The sequence below is a fragment of the Lissotriton vulgaris genome, chromosome 3_1 (assembly GCF_964263255.1).
Source record: "Lissotriton vulgaris chromosome 3_1, aLisVul1.2, whole genome shotgun sequence".
Taxonomy (NCBI): domain Eukaryota; kingdom Metazoa; phylum Chordata; class Amphibia; order Caudata; family Salamandridae; genus Lissotriton; species Lissotriton vulgaris.
In genome coordinates, this window is record NC_141689.1 from 1,314,594,770 (window position 1) to 1,314,620,039 (window position 25,270).

A 25,270-nucleotide genomic window follows, 5' to 3' on the forward strand; every position below is an offset into this window, starting at 1 on the left:
CTAAATACACATGATCTACTATTCTGTATCTCTCATTAATATGCTCTGTAAGACCTGCTTGACCCCTTGGTCTATCTGTATTACTTGTATTATCGACTTACTTGATTGTATACGTTCCCTCGTTGTATATTGATTGTATACGCTCCCTCTTTGTATATTTTTATATTGTTGACGCACCTTTCTGACTTTGCACACTGTATATTATCGGCGCAACTGCTTGAATATGCACCTTGTACCGACACTACCTCACCTATGACCTACCTCATGTTTTTGACCTACCTATGTATCTACGCACCTTGTACCTAACTACCTCAACTATTACATTGTATTACTCTATCACCCCCGTGTCCTGTAAAGTGCTCTGATATCTGCAAAGATCTTGTTCGCGCTATATAAAACTTTCAAAATCAAAATAAATCCTGCAGACTCAGTGAAGAGTCTAGGTGTTATCATCTGTAATGATCTGTCAATGAAACCTCAAATCAACGCAGTAATCTCTTCTTGCTTCTTCCACCACCGCAGAATTCGGAAAATCTGCAAGTTCCTGACCACGGAGGCCCTTACACTTGTCATCATGACCCTGGTCACTTCTCGCATTGACTACGCCAACGCTTGTTATGTTGGCATACCAGCCTACCAGCTTCACCGCCGTCCGGCTTATTTTCCGCCAACCTAAACACCAACATGTTTCCCCCTGTTGAAGAATCTTCACTGGCTCCCGATGTCTAAACTCTGCGTCTTCAAACTTGGCTGCACCATTTTTAAGGCGTTGTTTGGTCAGGGTCCTGTCTTTATCGCCTCCAGGATTCATCGGTATGACCCCTCCCGCGATCTTTGCTCCTCCCACCACAACCTACTCACCATCCCCGCGTTCAAACTGAAAAAACATGGTGGCCTCAGGTTCTCTTCTCTGGCACCCCGGTTGTGGAACTCTGTCCCAAACTAACTCAGATTAACATCCAGCTACACCTTATTCAGAAAACTTCTGAAAACCCACTTGTTTCGGCAAGCCTATGAGTAACAACGCCTCTCATCATTGCCCTTCCGCTCTAAGCGCCATGAAACCGCTTGGTGGCGTGCGCTGTATATGCAATTTTAACATTACATAATAGTGAGGTGATACAAAATTGGAGATCTAGGAGAGAAAAGCTTTATTAGGTATCTCCTACGTTTCCAACGCTAAAAAAGTGCTGAGATACAGTAGGATAACAAATAGCTACTATTACTGATATTATACGGTCGACATGTTTCTGCAGACTATGGACCCATCTGGGTGCCCTGCTGCATTCTTCAGGACCATGTCTCGCTACTGCTTGTGCCCCCCAAAAAACTGGAGGTGTGTTTAAAATGCAAATATGAGACATTTTTTACATTACGTCTCTTGCAAGTGAACAGATTGTCCCTTCAGAGGTACTGGTCCTCCTTACTAGAATACAAAAATGTGGACAGACGGGCACAGACAACATATAGAGAAAATATAAATAAATTTCAATCCCAAAAACGCAGTGTGGTTCGTGCACATTATGGGTATGTTAACTACATATCCCTGTTGATGTTATATTATTTACATAACCGATTTCTATGTCGGCCAGCCCCGGCTTACCTTTTAGGTAGGAGGTACAATCTACACCTCACCTGGCTGCGGCTCAGGTAGATGGAGCACCGCGCTACAAGTGATAAAAACACATACACATGGAACACTTAGTCACACCGCGCACAGTGTTGGTCACCTCGTTAATAGTGTGATATTAATGGTTTACTGTATGTTAGGAAAGAGGAAGGTGTGGTAATAATCCCCCTTTCGAATTAAGGTACCGAAATGTTACCCCATGTCAATCTGCTATCTTATAGATCATGTTTCGCATATATATTAATGGTTCAAAATGTAGACAACAGTGTAGGAGACCTTGTCTCGCCTAATGTCCTTTTAATAGGTGTACTCAGATTTTGACACTGAGGGAAAATGGCCTCTAGGGTCAACTCTTATACTGACGTTGCCATAATTTTCAGGGTTCAAATCCCGAATCCAAACATTGCTTCCTTAGAGTATTGGCCGGCCAAACATCACAAAGGACCCTCATGGCATTTAGCGTCACCGCTTGTATTAATATTACCCCATGTTGTTAGAGTATGTGTCCTTAATCAAACACTGCTTCATTAGTGAGTTCTAACAATGCAAACAGAGCAGGGGAGGTTCGCCAACGTCCCAGGCTGGAAAGGAAGGCGGCTCACCGGGCTCGGTGTATTCCATGGTGTATACCTCGCCGCAGAGGCCGGTTACGCCCCCACCTCCATTACCGAGGGGGCTCCCTCCGCGGGCCCCTACTCCTCCTCCGCTACCACCACTTCCACAGCGTCCTCCGTCTCTTCCTCAACCTCAGCTGCCAGCAGACAAGCCGCCTCCGGTCCCTCCTAGGTCGGTCTCACTGCCCCGATAGCCGACTCCTCCCAAGGGGACCCCTCAGCCAAGGGCCCTGGCCAAACCAAAGTCGCCCACCCCTGTGGAACCGGCGGACCGACCAAAGCCAAGGAGGTCACGATCACGCTCCGGACAGAGGGGGAGATCGAGGAGTCTGCATAGATCCTCCACCAAGACGGCGCCATAGGAGGCGCGGATCACGGTCCCGCGCGGACTCCTCCAGGGCCAGGACCTATTCACAGACCTTGTCGAAATCCCCGGGGACAAGGGTGTCTCCGGTGGACGACATCAGCACGTTCCAGGATGTTCTCCTGAGTGGTCCAGTGAAATTGGGAATCACGGTGACGGCTCCAACACCCACGACGTCCTTGATATTTGAGACTCTTCACAAGAAGCATGTCTCGCCCCTTGCTACCGTTAGTACCTGGGTTGGTAGAGCAGGGGAGGAGCTGTTCCTCACGCCAGCAGTGGCGAAGGTCGCTCCCTCCCGACTTCTGAAGAAGTACAGGGCCCCGGATTCGGACCCGGCTTTTCTACGGATAGACCCGTTTCCAGACTCTGTTATAGTGACGGCGGCCAGGAAGCTATATTCTACCTCCCCGTCTTCAACCGTACCGCCTGATAAGGAGAGCCGATGCAGGAAGGCTTGTGGGACGGCATCCACAGCCATGAAGGCCTCCAGCGATGCGGCTTTGCTAGGGCGGTATGACCGTGCCCTGTGGGAATACCTTCAGCAGTTCACGGAACTTCTGCCACGAGATAAGAGGGAGGACTTCCCGGAGATCCTCAAGGAGGGGATGCTGGTTTCGAACCAGGTCATCAGCGCGGCTGCGGATGTCTCTTTTGTCTGCCCATGGGAACTGTCATGGGATCCACCAGCGGCGCCATGCTTGGCTCCGGCTCACATCACTCAAGCCGGAGGCCCTGCAGCGGGTGGCCAATCTGCCCTTCTCGGGGGAAAATCCTGTTCGGCAAGCATGCCGACGATGAGATGGCCCGCATGAAGGCGGAGGCAGAGACCCTGACTGCTGTGGGCTTGGAGAAGCCCAAAGAAAAGAAGGCCTACCGCCCGTTCCAGAGACTGTTTGGTGCAGAGGGCGAGGACAGACTTCGGGACAGCAGCAGCAACAACAGCAGCAGTTCCGGAGACCCTTCCAGAAGCGCCAGAAGGGTAGAGTGGGCCAGCAGTCCTCTACAGCGAACAAGGGCCCGGCTGGGTCTCGACCCTGAGCAGTTACTTCCCCTACATCCGTTACCCGCTCCGGGGGGGGGTGGGGGATTTCTGGCAGAATAGAGAAAAATTACTCCGGACAAGTGGGTGCTGAATATTGTTTGCAATGAATACAGTCTTCGGTTCACCAGCCCGCCTCCATAAATTCCTCCGTCAGCTCGCAGTTTCAGCTGCGCGAGCTCCAGGCGGAGGCCGATGGAAGACGTTCCTCGGTCTCAAAGAGGAAGAGGTCTGTACTCCCGGTTCTTCCTGGTTCGCAAGAAGGACAAGAACGAGTTAAGGCCCGTTCTGGAATTGCGACAGGCAAACAAGTGGATTCGCAGAGAGAAGTTTTGGATGCTGTCGTTGCATCAGATTTATCCTCTGTTGCAACAGGGAGACTGGCTATGTGCTATAGACCTACAAGATGCGTACTTCCATGTGCCCATTGCACACAAACACAGTAAGTTCCTGCAATTCCAAGTCGGCGCCAATCGTTATCACACAGTACTGCCATTCTGACTGAAGTCTGCGCCCAGGAGATTCTCGAAGTGCATGGCAGTGCTAGCAGCACACCTAAGGAAGAACAAGGTGTTTGTCTACCCGTACCTGGACGATTGGTTGATAAAGGCCTCCTCCTTCTCGGAAGCTCAAGCACACTTCCAGAAGACGTGCGTTCTCTTGAACAAGCTGGGGTTGCATATCAACATGTCAGTCTGTCCTGACTCCGGTCCAGTGCATTCAGTACTTGAGAGCCACCATCAATAAGTCAGCAAGCGTGTCTCCTTCGGAGGAGCGACGATTATCACTCCTTCGGAAGGCTCAGGCTCTTATGACCACTCCATCTACAACAGTGAGGACGGTGTCTTCTCTACTGGGATCGATGGCCTCTTGCATCTTCCTAACGCCACACGCACGACTGCACATGAGATCGTTGCAGGAGTGCTTAGGGGGGGGGGTCAGTGGGATCAGAGGAAAGGGTCTTGGGACAACCAGATACGACTGTCTCTGCATGCTCATCAGTCTCTGAGGAGATTCTCCGCTGAACACCACCACTTCAGAGGGGTTCCATTCCACAAGGACATTCCCTCTCAGACTATCGTGACGGATGCTTCTCCCCACGGCTGGGGGGCGCATTCCGGAGACTTACAGATTCAAGGAACGTGGTCCCCGACGGAGTCCACGTATCACATAAATTTCCTGGAACTCAAGAGCTGTTCACTTGGCACTGAAGGCCTTTCATCCGTCCTTCCAGACCAACTCTCTGCTTGTACAGACGGACAATACGACCACTATGAATTACCTCAGCAAGCAGGGGGGCTCGAGATCACGCACTGTCGTTGGAGGCGCAGGCGATCTGGCGATGGCTTCTGGCCAGAGGACTGACGATAACGGTGGCCCGTCTACCAGGTGTGCAAAATGTTCAGGCGGACGCACTGAGCAGACTGATTCAGGAAAACCACGAATGGGTCATAGACAACGAAGTACTAGGAGAAGTCTTCGCAAGGTGGGGGACTCTGTTCGCCACCGCCGAAAACCGCAAATGCCGAGACTTCGCCTCCAGGTACTACCAACAGGGGACGTTGCGGAATGCGCTATGGATCAACTGGTTGAACAGTTTTCTGTACGCTTTTCCGCCTATTCCCCCTGATTCCGGCGGTGCTCATCATGCTGTCCCAGTCCAGGGTGCGGATGATCCTGATTGCCCTGGAATGGCCCAGGCAGTGGTGGTTCACGGACCTGTTCACCGGTCTCTCCTTCCTCACATACGGCTGCCGTGCAGGCCGGACCTTCTCATGAAGTTCGGGGGGGGGGGGCAGATGTTGCACCCCAACCTCTCTTCGTTGAGTTTGGCGGCATAGCTCCTGAGAGAGTGCAATATGGCCATTTGAATCTACCTGAAGATTGCATCGACATACTGAAGGAGGCTAAGCGACCTTCCACTCGGACTTCCTATGTTTACAAGTGGAAGAGGTTTTGCATCTGGTGCAAGTCCAAGAATTATGACCCGACGACTTGTAAGGAAGATGTCATCCTTCCGCATCTTCTGCATCTGGCGCGATCTGGCCTTAATATCCATTCCATTAAGGTTCATCTTGCTGCGCTGACTGCCTACAGGAAATTCCCTTCACAGACTTCCTTCTTTCAGATCCCTGTGATCAAAGATTTTTTGGAAGGCTTGAAGAAAGTGTCCCCTCCTGTCCGGCTTCCTTCGCCTTCATGGGAATTGAATGTGGTTCTGTCCAGATTGATGAAGGAGCCTTTTGAACCTATTCATAAGGCTTTGTTGCAGCACCTGTCCTGGAAGGCGGCGTTCCTCGTGGCCATCACATCGGCCCGCAGGGTGAGTCAAATTCAGGCGTTGTGTTTCCAAGAACCTTATACTGTATTTCATGCTGCTACGGTTGTTATGCGTACTCGCCCTAAATTTCTTCCCAAGGTTATTTCTGATTTTCATTTCAACCAGACCATAACTTTGCCTACGTTTTTTCAGAATCCTTCATCTCCAGCGGAAAGGTCTCTACATTCCCTGGATGTTAGGAGGGTGTTGAAATTTTATCTGGATAAAACCAAAGATATTCGTAGCTCAGACCAATTGTTTATCAATTATGGATCAGTCGGGACCGGTCTTTCTACCTCCAAACAGTCCATTTCTAGGTGTGTCCTGTATACAATTGTGTTACCAAAAAGCTAATCAGGCCTTAGGAAGTAAACCGAAGGCTCATTCCACCAGGGGCAAAGCTGCCACGACTGCTTTGCTACGTAATGTTCCAATTGCAGAAATCTGCAAGGCGGCCACTTGGAAGTCAGTCCATACCTTTGCTAAGCATTACTGTCTGGACACGGATGCCAGGACAGATGCTCCTGTTGGGCAGGCTTCGCTGCGAAATCTGTTCGCACAGTAGTGGTGTTATTTCTCTTTTCTCCACCGCCGCTTTGGTGTGGGGATGGGCTTGTCATTCTATTCACTAGATTATGACTATACACAGAGATCCCCTACTACAGAAGGAGTAATTTCTGTCCTGTAACTCCAGTTCTGTAGTAGGGGTATCTCTGTTATAGTAATAAGCGCCCGCCCTCCTCCCCGGTGGAGAGAGATTCATGTAAGGAATGCTACAGGTCTGGTGTGTTAGGCCTTCAAAAAGAACTGAAAGTAAAAGGGACCTGCAGTGCAATCTGGGATACTGTGAAGTTCTGGAAAGTTCTCTTAAAGACACAGTATCCTGTTTTGAGACACATAATGGCAGCCTATGGGGCTTGTCTTTCCATGTTTTCCTTTCTATCATTCCAGAGGGTTTTTGCTGCTGAAGCAAGGGAAATATGGACAGACTTTGCTGTTTGTGGATTTTTGGTGGAATTTCTAGTTGAAGTACTGGACAGTGTAGCCTGGTTATATAGGCTGCATTATCTGTCTTTAATTCTCGTGTCTGTGCAGTTCTGCATTTTTCGACACCTTAAGAGATTATTTTTGACTGCTCCGGGGTCCACGCACATGGGCGGGACTATTCACTAGATTATAACAGATACCCCTACTGCAGAACTGGAGTTACAGGACAAACTACTCCTTCCACACAACCTGACACGTAAGTTGTATGTGATCAAGATGAACCCGTTTAGTTAGGAAGCTCTTCTTACTAGAGATGTACTGTTCGATAACCTATTTAAACAGTGGAATTTATAAAATGGTTCTGTGCTGCAGAAATGTTATTAACTAAATGCAGCTGCCTAGTGTTTTTGGGACCGGGTTTGTGGGATTGGTTATACATTCACAAGCATACTGTTTCCCTCTTGTGGTGATGTAGTAGTAGCTTGCGCAAATGGGGTGATGTTACCTGGATGTTTTGAAAATAAGATCTGAGCATGGAAAATAGTATGTCCATCATGAAAGACAGAAATCATTGGATGGTGTCTTTTGAATTGCTCTCTGCCACTGTAATATACACTGCTAGTTTACATTCCCTTTCCTCTCTGCCACTTCAGACTAGGACCAGACATATTCAAATAAATCTTTGCCCCATAAATGGACAGTCGAACAATACCTGCTTGCGTGCATAACCTCTGAAGGGGAAACTCAAGCAACCCCAGCCATGTTTTAGTCTGGTTGGCTTGATCACTGGTGAAGCTCGAGTACTTTAGCACATTTAGCTATGGGACCCAGTACTGGACATATCCTTCTCACTTAGGATTATTTATTAGAAGAAGAAAGACACGGGTAGACTCTTAATTTCGGCTGCTTGTAATTGCGCTGAGCTGGATTGCAATTCCCCCCCCCCCCCCCCCCCCCCCGGGCTAATATCGTTAGAAAGACGCTGACCAGGTTTATTTGGCTACAACTTATACAACTGAATCTCCTGCCCCAGGCCCTTTAAATGGGAATTCCTGGCTTGAGTACTTTAATCTAAAAAAAAAAAAAAATAGGATTTCACACCGCATCAAAGGTATTGGAGTTGTTTTGTAAGGGCAGGGACCCAGCAACCAACAACCTTTTTTATAAAAATTGCATCCGTCCTGTACCACAAATTAAAAGCTCCCTATACCTTTTAGGCCATATCCAGCTTTAAGAAGTTGTTGCATGGTTATAATTTTGCAGTGTGAATCTTTCTGGATTCACTATGCTGTGATATCTCAGATAGGTAGTCTCACACTTTAGTTGGCTGCTTTAGGGGTTTCTGTTGCTCCTTGCCATTTGGAGACATTGGGGCATGCTCATTTAAAGAAATTTGCAACAAAAACATTCTTTGGAGGTAATCTGTGGCTCTCAAGTCGCACACCAAATTTGCCCCAGCAACTGGAATTGTCTTTAGGGAACTAAACAAAATCCAGCAATGGGTGGGCTTCATTTCCAGTCATACCTCTAACTTTAAAGAATCAAGGTGCTAGCTTCAAACACTGGCTAGTGCAAAGAGTTGTTTTTCGTTTGCAAGATATTCTGATTTGAGAAGTCAAGCTTGGAAGCTAAGAACATATAATGTTCTTGGGAAACTGATGTAAGAACTGGTTTTGTGGACGAATAAGTTACTGTTCTCTAGCGGAAATGTAACCAGCATTGGCAAATGCATTAGGTTTCACCTATGGAATTAATAAGTTGTGGGAGCAGTGTATTAGTGCAGGGAGAATAGTGTGAGTGCTCTCTGTGCAAGGTGAGTGGTGCATGAATGAAGGTTAAGTGTCAGAGTGCAGGGGGTGGAAGTGCTTCAATGCATGGTTATTGATGTATGTTCAATGGGAATTGTGTGAGAGGTGTACAAGTATAGGGTGACCTCTGTCAATAGCATAAGTGCAGGTTGAGCGGTTGTATTGGAGGGTGAGATGTGGGTGGAGTGTGAGAGGATTGTAGTGCTGGTGGAGGGTAGAAATCTCACCCAAGCCTTGGGTACCTGCTCTTTAGAGGCAAAGGGCGGAAGTGTTGTTAAAAGGATTCTGCTGTTACTAAACGTACCAATTGTGTGTGAAGGGACTTGTACAATGAAACAGATGTGCTTAACGCATTTCGGTCACATAAATCTGTTTAATACATGTTAATTGGACACGCAGGTGTTCAGCATCCAAACTATTTAAAGTAAGCCAAAATAGAAACAGAAGCATATTAGCACAGGCAAGACGTTACTTTTCTTCCTTAAAAAATAAATAAATATATTAATGAAAATATTGCAGAGCAGTAAATGAGCACACTTTTTTCTATTCTGGAAAAAAGGATTTTAATGGCGAGGAAGAAGGTTTTCTGCCACAGTTATGAAAAGGCAGCTTCAATTTCTGCAGTACACCGTGGAAAAGAAATGCCATGTCCCAGTGGACCATTTTGGCTTATGTGGTGCATGCGCAGGGAACTTAGTGGAGCTTCCGAATCGAAAGAGAATCTTATGCAGGCATCATCGATGGTGACCCCTCAGTGGAAGCTGCTGGCAGGCGGTTGAAGGACTGAGTTGCAAAGATCTCGACAGTGCATTGTGGTTAAACTCTGCTAATTTACCTAAATTCACGTATGTTCTGTTCGAGCGTGTGCTTTTAAAATGTCCTGCTGTTGCAGTGGGTTTTTTTTGTTTACGATTGGCACAGCAGCAACAAAGTGTTTTAAAGCAATTAGCTTGGCAAAGAGTTGTTTTGCCCTGTACAAATACTGCTGCTTTAAGAGCGCCTGTCTGTACCTTCCTGAGGAATGGCCTGGCTACAAAGAACAGATTAGCTTTGACCTCTCCTTATTAACTATTCCGCGACCACACAATGTCGCTTGCCGCATGTACAGAGTTATGTTTTTTTTTTTTTTGTAATGCATAAATAATTTGCTGGCAAAATTATTTGTTATCCACACCAGTGAGTATAGCAGGCAACCTACAGTAAATATCATGATAAGGTGATAGTCTGACAATGTAAAGTAAATGCAACCCAGAACATTCACTAACCATATCGTAACCCTTCAATACCTGTAAAGCAAAGCATGTTTCTGTGCAGTTGCAATATAAAGGGTGGACAAAATGTATCCAACCTTATTTTAGTAATGTCAAATAACATTGTGCGTGAGGTAAACGTCCAAAATCGAGAAAATGTGGGCAGCTGCTAAAAGATTTCATAAACTGCGCAAGTCATAAATACAGTTTATATGCAGCTTGTTATTAAAATATCCGCCGTAATCTGAGCCTGGACGTCGAATGTGATGACCTCCTTCTCGATGCCGATCGTAGAGTCGACAAGGGCGAACGGCGGTGTTGTTTGCAATGGATAGTCTTCGGTTCACCAGCCCGCCTCCAGCAATTTCACCGGTTTGCTCGCAGTTTCAGCTGCGCGAGCTCGAGGCAGATACCCTGTTAAGGAAAAGTGTGAGAGAAGATGTCCCTCTGTCTCAAAGGGGAAAAGGTCTGTACTCTCGGTTCTTTCTGGTCCGAAAAAAGTACAAGAACTAATTCAGGCCTATTCTGGATTTGCGGCAAGCAAACAAGTGGATTCGCAGAGAAAAATTTTGCATGCCACCTTTGCACAAGATTTACCCTCAATTTCAAAGGGGAGACTGGCTGTGAGCGATAGACCTACAGGATGCATACTTCCATGTGCCCATTGCACAGAAACACCGCGAGTTCCTGCGATTCCAAGTCTGCCCCAATCACTATCAATACACAGTATTACCGTTAGGGCTGAAGTCTGCGCCCAGGACCTTTTCCAAATGCATGGCAGTGGTAGCGTCACACCTGAGAAAGAACAAGGTGTTTGTCTACCCGTACCTGGACGATTGGTTGTTCAAGGCATCCTTCTTCTCGGAAGCTCAAGCGCACTTCCAGAAGAAGTCCGTTCTCTTGAACAAGCTGGGGTTGCACATCAACGTGTCCAAGTCTGTCCCGACTCCGGTCCAATGCCTACAGTACTTGGGAGCCTTCATCAATACGCTGTCAGCAAGCGTGTCTCCTTCGGAGGAAAGACGTTTATCATTCCTTCGGAAGGCTCAGGCTCTTATGACCACTATCTACGACAGTGAGGACGGTGTTTTCTCTACTGGGGTCGATGGCCTCTTGTATCTTCCACACGCACGGCTACACATGAGACATCTGCAGGAGTGTCTGGAGGATCAGTGGGACCAGAGGAGAGTAAACTGGGACGACAAGATACGACTGTCTCTGCAGGCTCTACATTCTATGAAATGGTGGTGTTCAGCGGAGAATCTCTTCAAGGGGGTTCCCTTCCACAAGGACATTCCCACTCAGACTATCGTGACGGATGCTTCTCTCCACGGCTGTGGAGCGCATTCCGGGGAGTTACAGATCCAGGGAAGGTGGTCCCAGACGGAGTCTATGTATCACATCAATTTTCTGGAACTCAGAGCTGTTCACTTGGCGCTGAAGGCCTTTCATCCGTCCTTCCAGAACAACTCTCTGCTTGTACAGACGGACAATACGACTACTATGTATTACCTCAACAAGCAGGGGGGCTAGAGATCTCGCACCCTGTCTCAGGAGGCGCGGGCGATCTGGCACTGGCTTTTTGCCAGAGGACTGACGATAACGGCTACCCATCTGCCAGGTGTGCAGAATGTTCAGGCGGACGCACTGAGCAGACTGATCCAGGAAAACCACGAATGGGTCCTAAACGACGAAGTGCTCTGAGACGTCTTCGCCAGGTGGGGCACTCCAGACGTGGATCTGTTCGCCACCTCCGAAAACAGCAAATGCCGAGACTTCGCATCCAGGTACTACCAGCAGGTGAACGCTGGGGAATGCGTTATGGATCAATTGGTCGAACCGCTTTCTGTACGCTTTTCCACCCATTCCCCTGATTCTGCCGGTGCTCATCAAGCTGCCCCAGTCCAGGGCGCGGATGATACTGATTGCCCCGGAATGGCCCAGGCAGTGGTGGTTCACAGACCTGCTTCACCGGTCTCTCCTTCCTCGCATTCGGCTGCCGTGCCGGCAGGACCTTCTCACGAAGTTTGGATGGCAGATGGTGCACCCCAATCTCTCGTCTTTTAGTTTGGAGTCATGGCTCCTGGGAGAGTGCAATATGGCCATTTGAATCTCCCTGCAGATTGATATGGACATACTGAAGGAAGCCAAGAGACCTTCCACTAGGACTTCCTACGCGTACAAGTGGAAGAGATTTTGCATCTGGTGCAAGTCCAAGAACTATGATCCAACGACATGTAAGGAAGATGTCATCCTTCCGTACCTTTTACATTTGCCGCAGTCTGGCCTTAATTTTCATTCCATTAAGGTTCATCTTGCTGCGCTGACTGCCTACAGGAAATGCCCTTCACAGACCTTCTTTCAGATCCCTGTGATCAAAGACTTTTTGGAAGGCTTGAAGAAAGTGTTTCCTCCTGTACGGCTTCCCTCTCCTTCATGGGAGTAGAATGTGGTGTTGTCCAGATTGATGAAGGACCCTTTTGAACCTATTCATAAGGCTTCGTTGCAGGACCTGTCCTGGAAGGCAGCGTGCCTCGTGGCCATTAAATCGGCCCGCAGGGTGAGTGAAATTCAGGCGTTGTTGCCAAGAACCTTATACTGTATTTCATGCTGCTAAGGTTGTTATGCGTACTCACCCTAAATTTCTTCCTAAGGTTGTTTCTGATTTCCATGTTAACCAGACCATAACTTTACCTACATTTTGCCAGAATCCTTCCTCTCCAGCGGAAAGGTCTCTACATTCCCTGGATGTCAGGAGGGTTTTGAAATTTGATCTGGATAAAACCAAGGATATTCGTAGGTCAGACCAATTGTTTATCAATTCTGGGTCAGTCAGGGCAGGTCTTGCTACCTCAAAACAGTCCATTTCGAGGTGGATCGTGCCCTGTATACAGTTGTGTTATCAAAAGGCTAATAAGACCTTAGGGGGTAAACCTAAGGCTCATTCCACCAGGGGCAAAGCTGGCACGACTGCCTTGTTACGTAATGTTCCCATTGCAGAAATCTGCAGGGGGGGGGGCCACTTGGAAGTCGGTCATACCTTTGCTAAGCATTACTGTCTGGACTCTGATGCCAGGGCAGGCGCTCAGGTTGGGCAGGCTTCGCTGCGAAATCTGTTCGCACAGTAGTGGTGTTGTACTTCTTCTCCACCGCCGCTTTTGTGTGGGGATGGGCTTGCCATTCTATTCACTAGATTATGACTATACACAGAGATCCCCTACTAATACTAAAGGAGTAGTAGTTTCTGTCAGGTAACTCCAGTTCTGTAGTAGGGGTATCTCTGTTATAGTCTTAAGCGCCCGCCCTCCTTCCTGGTGGAGAAAGATATTCATGTAAGGAATGCTACAGGTCTAGCGTTGTACGCCTTCAAAAAGAACTGAAAGTAAATGGGACCTGCTGGGCATTCTGGGATACTGAGAAAGTTCTAGAACGTTTTCTTAAAGGTACGGTATCCCTTTTAGAGCCCCATAATGGCAGCTTATGGGGCTTGTCTGTCCTCCCCTTCCTCTCTGTCATTCCAGAGGCTTTGTTGGTAAAAGGGGAAGTTTTTCTCTATGAAGAAAACTAGGCAAGCTGTGCTCTTTGTGGTTTTGGTTGAATGTCTAAGTACTGGACAGTGTAGCCTGTGGATATAGGCTGCATTATCTGTCTTTAAATTCTCTCTTAAGTGTCTGTGCAGGACTGCATTTTTAGACACCTTAAGACATTATTTTTGATTGCTCCGGGGTCCACGCTTGCGAGCGGGACTATTCACTAGATTATGACCATAACCGAGATACCCCTACTACAGAACTAGAGTTACAGGACAGAAACTACTCCTTCCTTAACATTTTCAGGATGTACCACACTGTGGATGCCATTTTGTTTGACTGGGCATCAAAGGATAGTTTGTGGTCCCGTATCATACACTTTTTTTTTTTTTTTTCATTTTTTTTTTTTTTTCACTTGGTTGACTGGGGGTGGGCAGTCGCCTAGACTATCTGGCCACCACTTTCTAATCATGTTTAACAGATAAGATGCATCCGGTAGATCGTGTTGAACTGTGCTGTAAAACGCTAAATTAGATCTACTAAAACCTGCTCTCTGGGCAGAAGGATGCATGGCAATTTGATTGGATTTTGGATTCCAGGAATTTGCTGCGTTTGAGTTTTTGGGTGTGAGCAAGCGCAATGGAAGCTCCTCCTTAAATCTGTCCCTGGTACCTTCATATGTCTGTACAGTTTATCATTGAAGGATGTGTCCATCATCACGTCCAGGTGTTGAAATGCCTGCCTGTGAGATTCTGCCTGCCTGATCTGAAAGCAGACTCTCATAAAAATGTATCCAGAAGACGAATCAGTATATCCTGGACGAAAGTGGATTTGTATTTCATGAGCTGGAGTAGCTTGCTACTCGCCGAAAAATCGCTTTGGAGCCTCCTCAAAAGGGGTAGTAAGCGCTATATAAATGCAAGCACAATAAACGGGCAAGTAGCCTGCCAGTAAAATATTGACTAATTGACAATAAATCATTCAGATTTACGGAATGTCCGAAAAAGGGTGCAATATTTATCTGAACTAAATAGATTCCTGGCCCTCAGGGATTGAAAGTTACTGGGTGCTTTATATAGTGGACTACGACTCAGAAAAGGGGGTAGCTTGTTTCCTTCCCAGTATAAGAAGCGGCTTGGTAGTTTGGTCTGACCTGTTCCCATGATGCACTGGGCCAGGGTCAGACTAATTTGCATATAGCCAAGTTCTGAGCTGGGATGGTGCAGTGAGCTAAAAAACGGTGATGGATCAAGCCCTGATCTTTGGACTGGGTAAGAGTGGTCTGCTTAATTCAGACACTCTGTTCATCACCACCCCCCTTTTCTGAATCCTTATATAGTGGACTGTCATGACGACTGCCCAAAAATGAGGCATACCATGCATGTTCAATGCAGGATACTTTTACCCGAGGGCATTTTGGCAAGTTTAGTCTGACGATATTTACTGTTGAAGAATACGGAAGTGTAGTTGTAATAGCACAAATCATATTTTCAAGAGTTATAGTACATATTGCATTTAATCATGCTGACCATAATGGGTGCTTGGGGCGATGATTCTTAAACCTTTTCTTAAGGAGAACGGGGAACAGCCTCAATTAACGGTAAAGCACAGAATGGGGACACTTGTAGAAAAAAAAATAGATCCCTAAACAAAAAGTTAACCTCCTCCAACGTCCAGTGTAGGGAGACAGTAGTTGGCCGATGCTCTTCTGTTACAAACGGAAGTGATGTATCTGGGACACCGGCCAATAATGAGCCGGTAAACAAACACAAAATAAGTTTTACCCAATGGCAAGCAGCAGCTGTAATAACTCTCTCTGTAGAGTGTTTACTGTAGGTCTTGCAGACCAGACAGCGCATGGAAGGATGCTCGACCTAATAAAAAAAAATACACAATGCCTGGGAGTATAACATTGGCGAGTGAAAAAGATGTATGCGGCAAAAATGAATCTGGTAGGGAGGGTTCAGCTAAAGCACCGAAGACATAACACTAAGCGCGTCCTGCGAGTGTTTTTGCACCTTTAAGACTGTCTCATTGGATGCAAAGCTAATCAGGTTGGCAAGAGTGGCCTTTAGCTGTCCAGACACCGCCACCATAATAGCTCCTGTCAGCTCCTTGTTGATAAATTTTGTAGCCACAAAGAACAGACAAGCTGTTTGGAATAACAAAGAAAGCTCTCTATGTTGGAATAACAAAGAAATCTCACTATATTTTAAGATGTTTGATTAAGTTAAATTTGATTATTCAAAGGAGGGGGAAAAAGCAAGCTTAAGTCCAGGCGTGATGTCGTGTGTGTTAGTAAACAGCTTTGATAATACATGTGATGGCAAATCAAACTGATGTGCTTGGTAAAGAACTCCTTTTAACTTGATGTATCCCCGGTGTGTTGGTTAGCTCAAAAACTGGGCTTAGTAAAAGTAGTCATGTTGAAATTAGTTAGCCATGAGCGTGCAATTTGATGAAAGAAAAACTGAACCAATATAGTCTGTTTAACAATGTATGCGTGTTTAAAGGTCAGTCACTCCAGAGGTGAAAATATTGATATTACACAAGCGATGTGCAGGTCAAACCTAAAAATGTAGATCTTATAATTGCAATATTTTTTAAATTTTGGGTACTCAACCTGAACGCAGCTCATATTTGTATGGCTGTTCTGACTAGGCAAATAGTATACACCTGTTAATTTATTTTTATATTGAATGCTCACGTGACTGGATCTGTTTTTTTGATAGGTCGATAAGACCAGCTCAGCTTTTCATGTGACCAAAAGTACTGACGCTCAAACACTTGTGGTTTAAAAACATTTTTTTTTTGCAGATCAACGATATGGACATGCTCTACTGGAGAGAGCTTGTTTCACAATGTCTGGCAGAATATTCCTCTCCTGAATGCTCTAAGCCTGACCACAGAAAACTAGTATGGATTGTGTCAAAGAGGACTGCCCAAAACCTGCACAACAGCTATTATAGTGTTCCAGAACTACCAACCATTCCTGAGGCTGCTGCTCTAAATGAATGTGACAGGTAAATGAAACATCCATTGTTTTTATGCTTTGCAATTTTAAGGAAATGTCAAAACCAATTGTGTAACAATCTTATAGTAATATTTTTCATGAATACTTATTGTACTCTTTCAACTTTGTAATTTGGCTTGGTTTCTTAAGTCGTGGTTGTCACGTTGCCACTTAATCTAGTGTATTAAATATTTTTGAAGCTTTGGTCCAATTGCCTTTAGCTATGCGAAGACCACTTGGTGCCAGCCATCTCCATATGCACTTTACCGTTTATATAATCAAAGTGGTCCAATAAGCACTTGTTGCAATTTTTGCTTTCCCGTTCTGCCCTTCATGTCCCTCTTCTTCCCCTTCCACTCCCCTTATACCTTCCTGAATTATATGCAATCTCTGGATGGACCTAGGATTATGGGACAATAGCCTCTAAGCTGTTACTTTGCTCTTTTGTATTCCTGGACTGGCCATTCTAAACAAGGTGCAATTTTCGCTTGGTCCCTTTTGGTATGTCCACTTTTCTCATTGTAAATAATGTAGTTATAATTTTTTCCCCTATTCTCCCGTTTTAGCTTGGGTATCATTTAACACTTTACTCTGGCTTGGTTTTGATTTGATCAATTCGGTACCTTGTGAAACTATTTTCTGACTACTTGTTAAGAATCTTGTCACATGCTAAACCCTTGCCTCTTACCTACCCTTCGTTATAGACCTTTTACGTCCTATATTTCACGATTTTTCATTTCACTTTTTAAAATTCTGCCTCCATTACTTCTGGCCCTTTGCTATATCAGTGATCCATGATTTTTATGTCTGCTAGCTTAAAAAAAATCTATGTATAAATAGTGCATTGTGGGGCCCAAGTGGTGATCTTTATTGGAGTCTTGCTAGGAGATCTGTTGATGCAAAGAAAACAGGCTTTTGCCATATTAGTGTGCTAAACGTGACAGTTGATCTTGGTTGGAAAATTGACTTTAGGGAAAGAACTATGGGCAGCTAGACAAATGTTCTGAAATGTGGGGATAAGAGCATGAAACCTTTAACTTTTCTTTTTTTTTTTTCTTTCTTCTGTTAGTGAGGACTCGTGTGACGAAATGAGCTGCGGTGAAGATGGCTTAAGCAGTTCGCCACCAAGTGACTTGGAAGCATCTTTTTTCTTCGACTCATTCAAGCCGAAGTCCAAGCGGCGTAACCACCACCTGAAACCTGAAATGTAGAGTGCAAGTTTAAGCTTTTTGAATGTAAACACAACTTCTATAATGAATGAGGTTTCCATAATGTCTTCCACAGTGAGACCTGTGTACCATCCATCACCGTCATTATTTTATATAGAGTTTTCTGAAATATTTTGTATAGTATTTTGCAAGTATTGATTACCATAATCTATTTTTGGGAAATCAAAATAAAAACTGATTTTTTTTTTTTTTCCTTAACCAGTGTGATTTTTCTGCCAATGCCTTGACTTGAGACTTCGCTCATATTATTTGTTATTCAAGTTAAGCTGATAATCAGAACCATGTTTGTAAAAAAAAAAAAAAAATTGCTTTGGCAGAAATCCACATGCCCTTTTAAACTTCAACCACGTTTTTTTATATATTGGAAAAACTGTTTTAAATGTAGTTGGTAATTTGATGTGTAATCAATGTGTCTGCGCTGCTACTTAACTAACAAATGCATAGTATACTTTTGCACGTTAAACATTCCAGGTTGATCACATGGACAGCCCATGATTTCTCAAGTGATTTTTATTTTGCATGCTTATTTATGGATATGAATTTATCACAAAAATGCCATATTCTATGTTTTGCACAGAAAGTAGCATTAGTGCCACAGATTTAACAATCTTATCTTGTATGTTTATTTATCAGTGTCAATTAGGCCATGTTTCTGCGTGCCAAAAGATTTTGGTCAACTGTTTGGATTGCCCATGACCCGAAGACATGTAAAGCTAGCCTGTGGGTTGTGGGGGCGTAGAAGTAATCCGATCCCACAATAACTCTGCCTCCTCTTGCAATATATATTTTCAAAGTTCATACTTGGCCATTCACAGTTATATAAAGTATTTGTGATAATAGCTAAAATTGCTCCCTCTATGAGAGTACAATAGTTCGATGAAAATGATGCATGTTAACAGGCTTCTTTTGCAAATATTTGGAGGCGCTCCTGTTTCGTGTTAAGGTGGTGTAACACCTATGTATTTGTACGTTAACATTCAGATGCTTCATGTACTCGCAAGCGGGCTTTTCCTTTTTTCACCCAAGATGAATTAAGAATGTTGCCAGTTGTGGAATGTGAACCAATAAATGACTGCAATGTGTTTGGTTGCAAATGTGATTATAGTGGGGCTTTTGTGGTAGAGATTGGAGTGTGAATGTTTTTAAGTGTCAATTTTTTTGTTCTGTAAAAATGTATAAAATGTAAAGGAAAAATTTATATAAACAAAGAAAAAGAGAAAACCCAAAAATATCTATTTTTTTACTTTTTGTGTAACATGATTTTAAGATGTGGCATGTAGATATTAATTTATTGCATCTTATGTTAAATACTGTGTATTGAAGACTTGCCTACTTTTCTACTCAAATGGTGATCTTCAAATAAAAAAAATATTTACAGTGCTTTGGACTCCTTTTTTTTGAGGGGGGGGGGGAGTAAGGGGTTTAGATGTTTTACTAATAAGTGCTTATACATTTTTTCCCAAATTTGGGAAACCGAACAAAAGTCAACAAATTAAAAGCACATGCCTAAAGCGTAACTAAAAATGATTTTAAAGAAAAATTCAAATCTATTTCACAATAAAGCTTATCAAATTCCAACAAATACTAAATCTTCTGCTACGTTTCACTTTTGGTTTTTAATGTTTGTACACCCAACCAACCCCCTCTAACACATTTTGTACAAGGGAGTCGCCCGTTGACCCATGGCCTTCTAGCTGCAATTGAAACCTATAATTGACCCAGGGCCGCGACTGGAAATTGAGAGTACGGCCATGTTCCTACTGGCAATCTCGAGAGTGCGAAAGATGCAGATAAGGGTAATGCAGATGTTTTGCATCCCCTAGAAGGTAATGCTCACTTTTTTATTTATTTATTTTTTTAACCTTTATTCGTCTTACAATCAAGTACAGGTACGGGCCTACAACCTTCTCGGCCGGCCGTGAAACAAGGTAAAAATGTAGCAAGCAATACGAAGAATCAGAACAGTTCAGAAGCCGGAACGATATGTATATCAGGAGACAACACATAGGCATACGGTCAGGTCAGGATTACAGAGTTTCATTTCTAATATAGGGAACTGAAAAAAGTGCCATACAATCACATGTGGTCCTACAACACAGCAGCACGCAAGTCAGGATATCCAGAATTATTATAAATACCAACGAAGTAGTGGGGTTACGGCACACAATCAGGAGAGATATTGGCACAAATCTGATGGAGAGCAATCCCCAACCCCACCCCTCAAAGCAGTACACCCTACAGGAACCACGAATGAAGACGACACTATAGAGAAAGACGAAGACTAAAGGGCCATGGAAACAAAAAGCGAACAAACCCCACCCCCCTACCCCCACCCTGCACACCCGCTGAAGGCCAAGGCCTACCCCCCCAGCCGCGTGCCTGTCGCCCTAATGGAACCCGAAATTTAGAAAAGAGAAAAGACAAAGAGCTTAAATGGAGGAGGGCCCTCAAAGTCGCCACCCGACCCGCCCATCACCCCTGCACGTAGGGAAAGTCTAAAAGCAAAATGGAGCATCGCGGAGAGCGTCAAGTACCAGGCACATCAAAACTACAACCCCAGTACAAACACACCCAAAGCATCGTCAGTTAACATGAGGGCCACCGAAACTCAAAATGCATCACCCCTGGCCCCGTCTAGCAACAGAACCACCCAATGATCCATTGTCAATCGAATTACAGTACTTTGCGGAGGATCTAGAGGATCCAAGCGAATCAGGCCCAAGTAATGCCAAAAAAGGGTTCAGCAGCTCGAGTCCATCCAGTCGTGTGCAGCTGAAGTCCAAGGGCGGCAATACCACGCCCACGGATGTCACAAAGTCCAAGCAAAGTAATACCAACCATGAAGAGGAAACATCACTATCCGGCGAATGCCGCGGTGCTGTAGAGGCGGCCCGAAAAGAGAAACCGCAGCGCGTCCCTGATCTCAGGTTAGGCATGTGTCCCAAGGAGGCACTCACGTGTGCATCCGCACTGTCCAGGGAGGACGAAGCAACCAGGTCTCTCGGCGGTTCCCGGAATCCAGGCGGGTCCCAAGACCTCCCCAACTATCCTACTTTTGATTCTAGGCAAATCACTTAATAACCCCGTGCATTTAAAATATAGATGTGACCTTGTGTAATGTGACGTATTAATGTCCAAGCTTCTTCACATGAATATGCTTTTTTTTAAAAGACTTTGCCATATTTTAAATGATGTGATTTACAAAGCAAACATTTTCAGTACTAGTCTCATGCACAAGCTCTACGATCCAAGCCGGACCCTTGCCTCGGCTCGGCTCTCCCTGTCAATGTAGAAGTTCACCCTCCTTTAATTGTGATCCCTGCAAACAGGTGTTCAGAAGTTTATGGGCCACTTGTGATCAAGCAACTAGTATTACTCTAGAGAGAACTTAAACCCTTCCTTCCTGCCAAAGACTTCCAAACTGCAGTACAATCTATAGTCATCCCGCACATAGAATACGGTAGCACCGCCCTCTGCGGGCTTCCCCTAACTACAACGGCACCCCTATGAGCGTCCCTTAACGCTGCAGCGAGACTCATCACTGGTTCAAAAAAACTCGCATATTTCCCCTGACTTTAAATCCATGAACTGGCTACCTTTTGAAGCCAGAATACATCTGAAAATAGCCTGCATGACACACAAGGCCGTACACATGAACTCACCCGCCTACCTCACTCAAAAGCTGACAATTTCGGGTGGCTCTAGAACTACTAGAAGCACGAACAATCTTCTGCTGAAGCCTCGAAGATTTCGGAAGGAAAAAACCTATAAACGCTCCTTTTCAGGAATGGCACCCAGGATCTGGAACTCACTCCCACCTGAAACCAGGCTCCTCTCCTCCAACAAACTTTTTAAGAAAGAAGTAAAAGCGATCCTCATGGCTAAATACACATGATCTATTATTCTGTATCTCTCATTAATATGCTCTGTAAGACCTGCTTGACCCCTTGGTCTATCTGTATTACTTGTATTATCGACTTACTTGATTGTATACGTTCCCTCGTTGTATATTGATTGTATACGCTCCCTCTTTGTATATTTTTATATTGTTGACGCACCTTTCTGACTTTGCACACTATATTATCGGCGCAACTGCTTGAATATGCACCTTGTACCGACACTACCTCACCTATGACCTACCTCATGTTTTTGACCTACCTATGTATCTACGCACCTTGTACCTAACTACCTCAACTATTACATTGTATTACTTTATCACCCCCGTGTCCTGTAAAGCGCTCTGATATCTGCAAAGATCTTGTTCGCGCTATATAAAACTTTCAAAATAAATAAAGGAAGTAGAAACGGGCACAGAGGCGCTCCATTGAAATAGGACTGCGTCCTCACAGGGCGGTGAAACAGCAATGGCGGCCATTTTTCGATCCAGGTCCCAGACATTGCAAATCAGGGACACGCGGAGATCCGTTAGGGCGGCCAAAACATCTTTGGGTGTGGGCTCCATTGTGCGCCGCCAGCATCCCCTCTCCATGCCTACGGCAGCCGCCCGATCGGGGCATAGTCCGTGATGAGGGGTGTCATCCGCCATCTTCGTCAGTTCGGCCCCGTCCCTCTGCACCTCACTGTGGGGACCGGCCCCAGCACAGGGCGCCACTAAATGTACGCCCGGAACACAAAGTAATGAGGCGGGTTCCCCAGGGAGAGCCACCAAAAGGCTAAACAAAAGACCCCACCACTCCCTGGGGGCTGCCCGCCTGTCTCTGGGGCGATCCTTGGTTACGTCCGGGCACGGAGTCCGAAGAGGGGGGGCCAGGAGCCACGCACCCCCCTCGACTCCAGTATGCCTCTCGGGCCCCCAAGGCTCTTCAACAAGGGACCTGGCTGATGTTGCCTTAAGCGGCACTCCAAGACCACGGCACCCGTCGACCGACTCCACACCACCAGAAGCGGCCGCCGTGGATGCAGTCGTCGCCGGCCGCCCGTTGCAATCGACACCCCGGCTACGTCACCACACGGGCCGCTGAGCAATGGGTGGGGAATTCTCCGGTTTCACATCACGCAGGAATCTCAGGAGCAGGTGGTAAGTGAATGCTCTCCTTCCATTATCCAAATATACCTTTATAGTTCAGATCGAACAGCAGGATGGGCATGCAGGGAGAGAGGGCTCGCGGAGCCGAGCGGCTATGCGGCCATTTCAGATGCTGGCTTGGCTCCTCCAATGTTCACATTCTTGACTTAGAGTTTTGTAATCCCCACTTCTCGAACTATATACATGACTCCTGAATCATTCTCCTATGTAGCTATGTAGATTTGGTTTTGAATGCTCAGTGTAGCCTCCCCTTATCTCTGCTCCTTCTAGAATGCTTAACTACCTCCTTTTATAAAGATGAGTCACAATTGCATTACGAAGCTCTTGGTCGAGAATAGGTTCAGTTGTTCATTCTAATTTGTTGGCGTGCAAGTATAGCTTGGAATGATCATTGTATGTTCCCTTCATTACATTTATAGAGTGCGCGATTACCCACTGGTGTCCTGTTGCTATCAAACTAATACTTTATAAACTTGAATAATCAATTAAGGGCAGAGCCTGAATACATAAATGGGTTTGCGAAGCCCTACTAAGTTTTGAAAGGTTCGACTCAGCATACCTCAATCTCCCTCACCCTTTGAGGTAGCGATGGACTGAAATGACCAGTATATCGCAGCCCTGTTCATGTAAAACATTGGTTGCAAATTACTGCCTCCCCATGCATAGATGTGACCTCAAATGCCCATGTAGTATTTTCACTATAAGATATAGCCTTGTGCAGGTTTGATCTTGCATATTCCAACCTGCCAATGCTTGAGCATATAGCACTTAAAACATTCAGTGTGATTATCGTCCCCTGTCCCTCCAACCTATGCACAGATGTAGGCTCAGAGTCCAATAAAAGTATTCCTACATTTAATGCTTGATTTGTAAGTGCAAATTCCGATGAGTATTCTGTAGCTATTTTACTGTGGTCAATTAGCATGCGATCAATTAGTAAATATCCAGGTTTTACTTTTTCTGAAGGTTGGTTTTGGAGGGGAATATGTAGGGTCCAAATGCCCGGAATATGCTCATGTTTGATCTTCAGTCAAATGTAGCCTCATTATGCATGCAGATATTTAGTTGAATGACCATTGCTGCTTCCTTGCTTGCAGATTGGGGTCTCAAATGCCCAGTGCGGTCCTCCCAGTGTGCATACATGGCCTGAAATGCAATTTCAGGCCACAAATGTTTGGTTTAAAAACATGCAACCCTGCTGCTATTCAAGGGGAATCCAGCAAGCGCTTGAGAAAGGTACAAGCGAAGGGTGGTAATTCACGGAGCTAAAAGGAGATGGTAACCTTTTTTATTCTTTTAGCCTCAGGTGGCCCACACATGCTTTTAGGGAGGGAGAGTAATTGTTTGTGGCATGTGTAGCTGTAGAAACACATGCAGTGCATACTCCTGCTATCTAGTGTTTTCTTTGGATGTATGCAACTTGTTCTTTGAAGAAGTCCTTCAAGTCGCGAGATACAGTGACTCCTATGACTGGTAATGCGCAAGGGCATCAACCACTGTTTTTTCTGCCATCTGGTTAGGGCGAGTTTCCACTGATCATTACTGACCGTGCATCAAGCAAAGGCTGATTAATATTGGCTGGCTAACACAGGACTATCCAACATTACATCAACGTCTCAAGCCACTCTCTATATAGAATACACGTTCTCCAGTATTAGGGGTGTCTTTCATAGATTCACATGCTTGAATATTCCCCGTCGTCGAAGTGGGAGTCCCACGGTACCTAAAATAGCAGTAATATATGCATATATAAATAAAAAATTACCATAATTATATTACCTACTGGCGGTCGCCAGTAGGTATATATAGTTAGGATTTTTTCCCTATGGGATTTCTGAAAATTCTATGCCTAATAACTTTTGCGTTTGTGGACGGAATTGGCTGAAATTTTCAGGAAAATGGCACATTTTGTTTCTGAGCAGCCCTTGAAAATTTGGGGGGGTTTTGTGGAGGGGGGGCCAAGAAAAAAGGGGGCTCCCAAAATGCCTTTTTCCCATGTTAATTTCCATAGGGCGGTTGGACTCACTTTTAGCCCGAACGGCTGAATGGATTTGCACGAAACTTGGCAAAATTGTAGGGACTGTTAGTCCGATGTGCCTTTGCTAGGTCTCAATATATGTGCTTCAGTGGATTTTGAGAAATTAACGTTTAAATCAAGATATATATCTGTAACAGCGCTCCGGGCAGCGATCCGGTTCGCGAACTTTTCGCGTATCGGAACTTTGCGATGCGAAGCTGATTGGCCCTCTGGTGTCTGTCAACATTCTAAACAGTCCGGAGCGGCCGCCATCTTGTCTCTCGGTAGGATCGAGAGACAAGAGGAGGCCAAAACAAAGGGGGAAATTACCATAAGGGGGCATAGTAGATCCTCGTTGACCCCCTAAGTTTTATGTGGAGGTTTTAAAAGGGCCTAGGAGGGTCCAAAAAAAAAAAAAA

General features: G+C 45.4%; 1 protein-coding gene across 1 annotated transcript in view; it reads left to right on the forward strand.

Annotated features, from left to right (window-relative positions):
- CCNG2 (cyclin G2) overlaps positions 1-19,167 on the forward strand; it is a 54,513-nt gene extending 35,346 nt beyond the window's left edge. Inside the window, exons 7-8 of the mRNA XM_086961796.1 lie at positions 16,363-16,568; positions 17,628-19,167. Coding sequence (XP_086817922.1) covers positions 16,363-16,568; positions 17,628-17,769 — 348 coding nt within the window. The 3' untranslated portion in view covers positions 17,770-19,167. The remainder of the gene's footprint in view (positions 1-16,362; positions 16,569-17,627) is intronic.
- Positions 19,168-25,270: the final 6,103 nt, after the last annotated feature.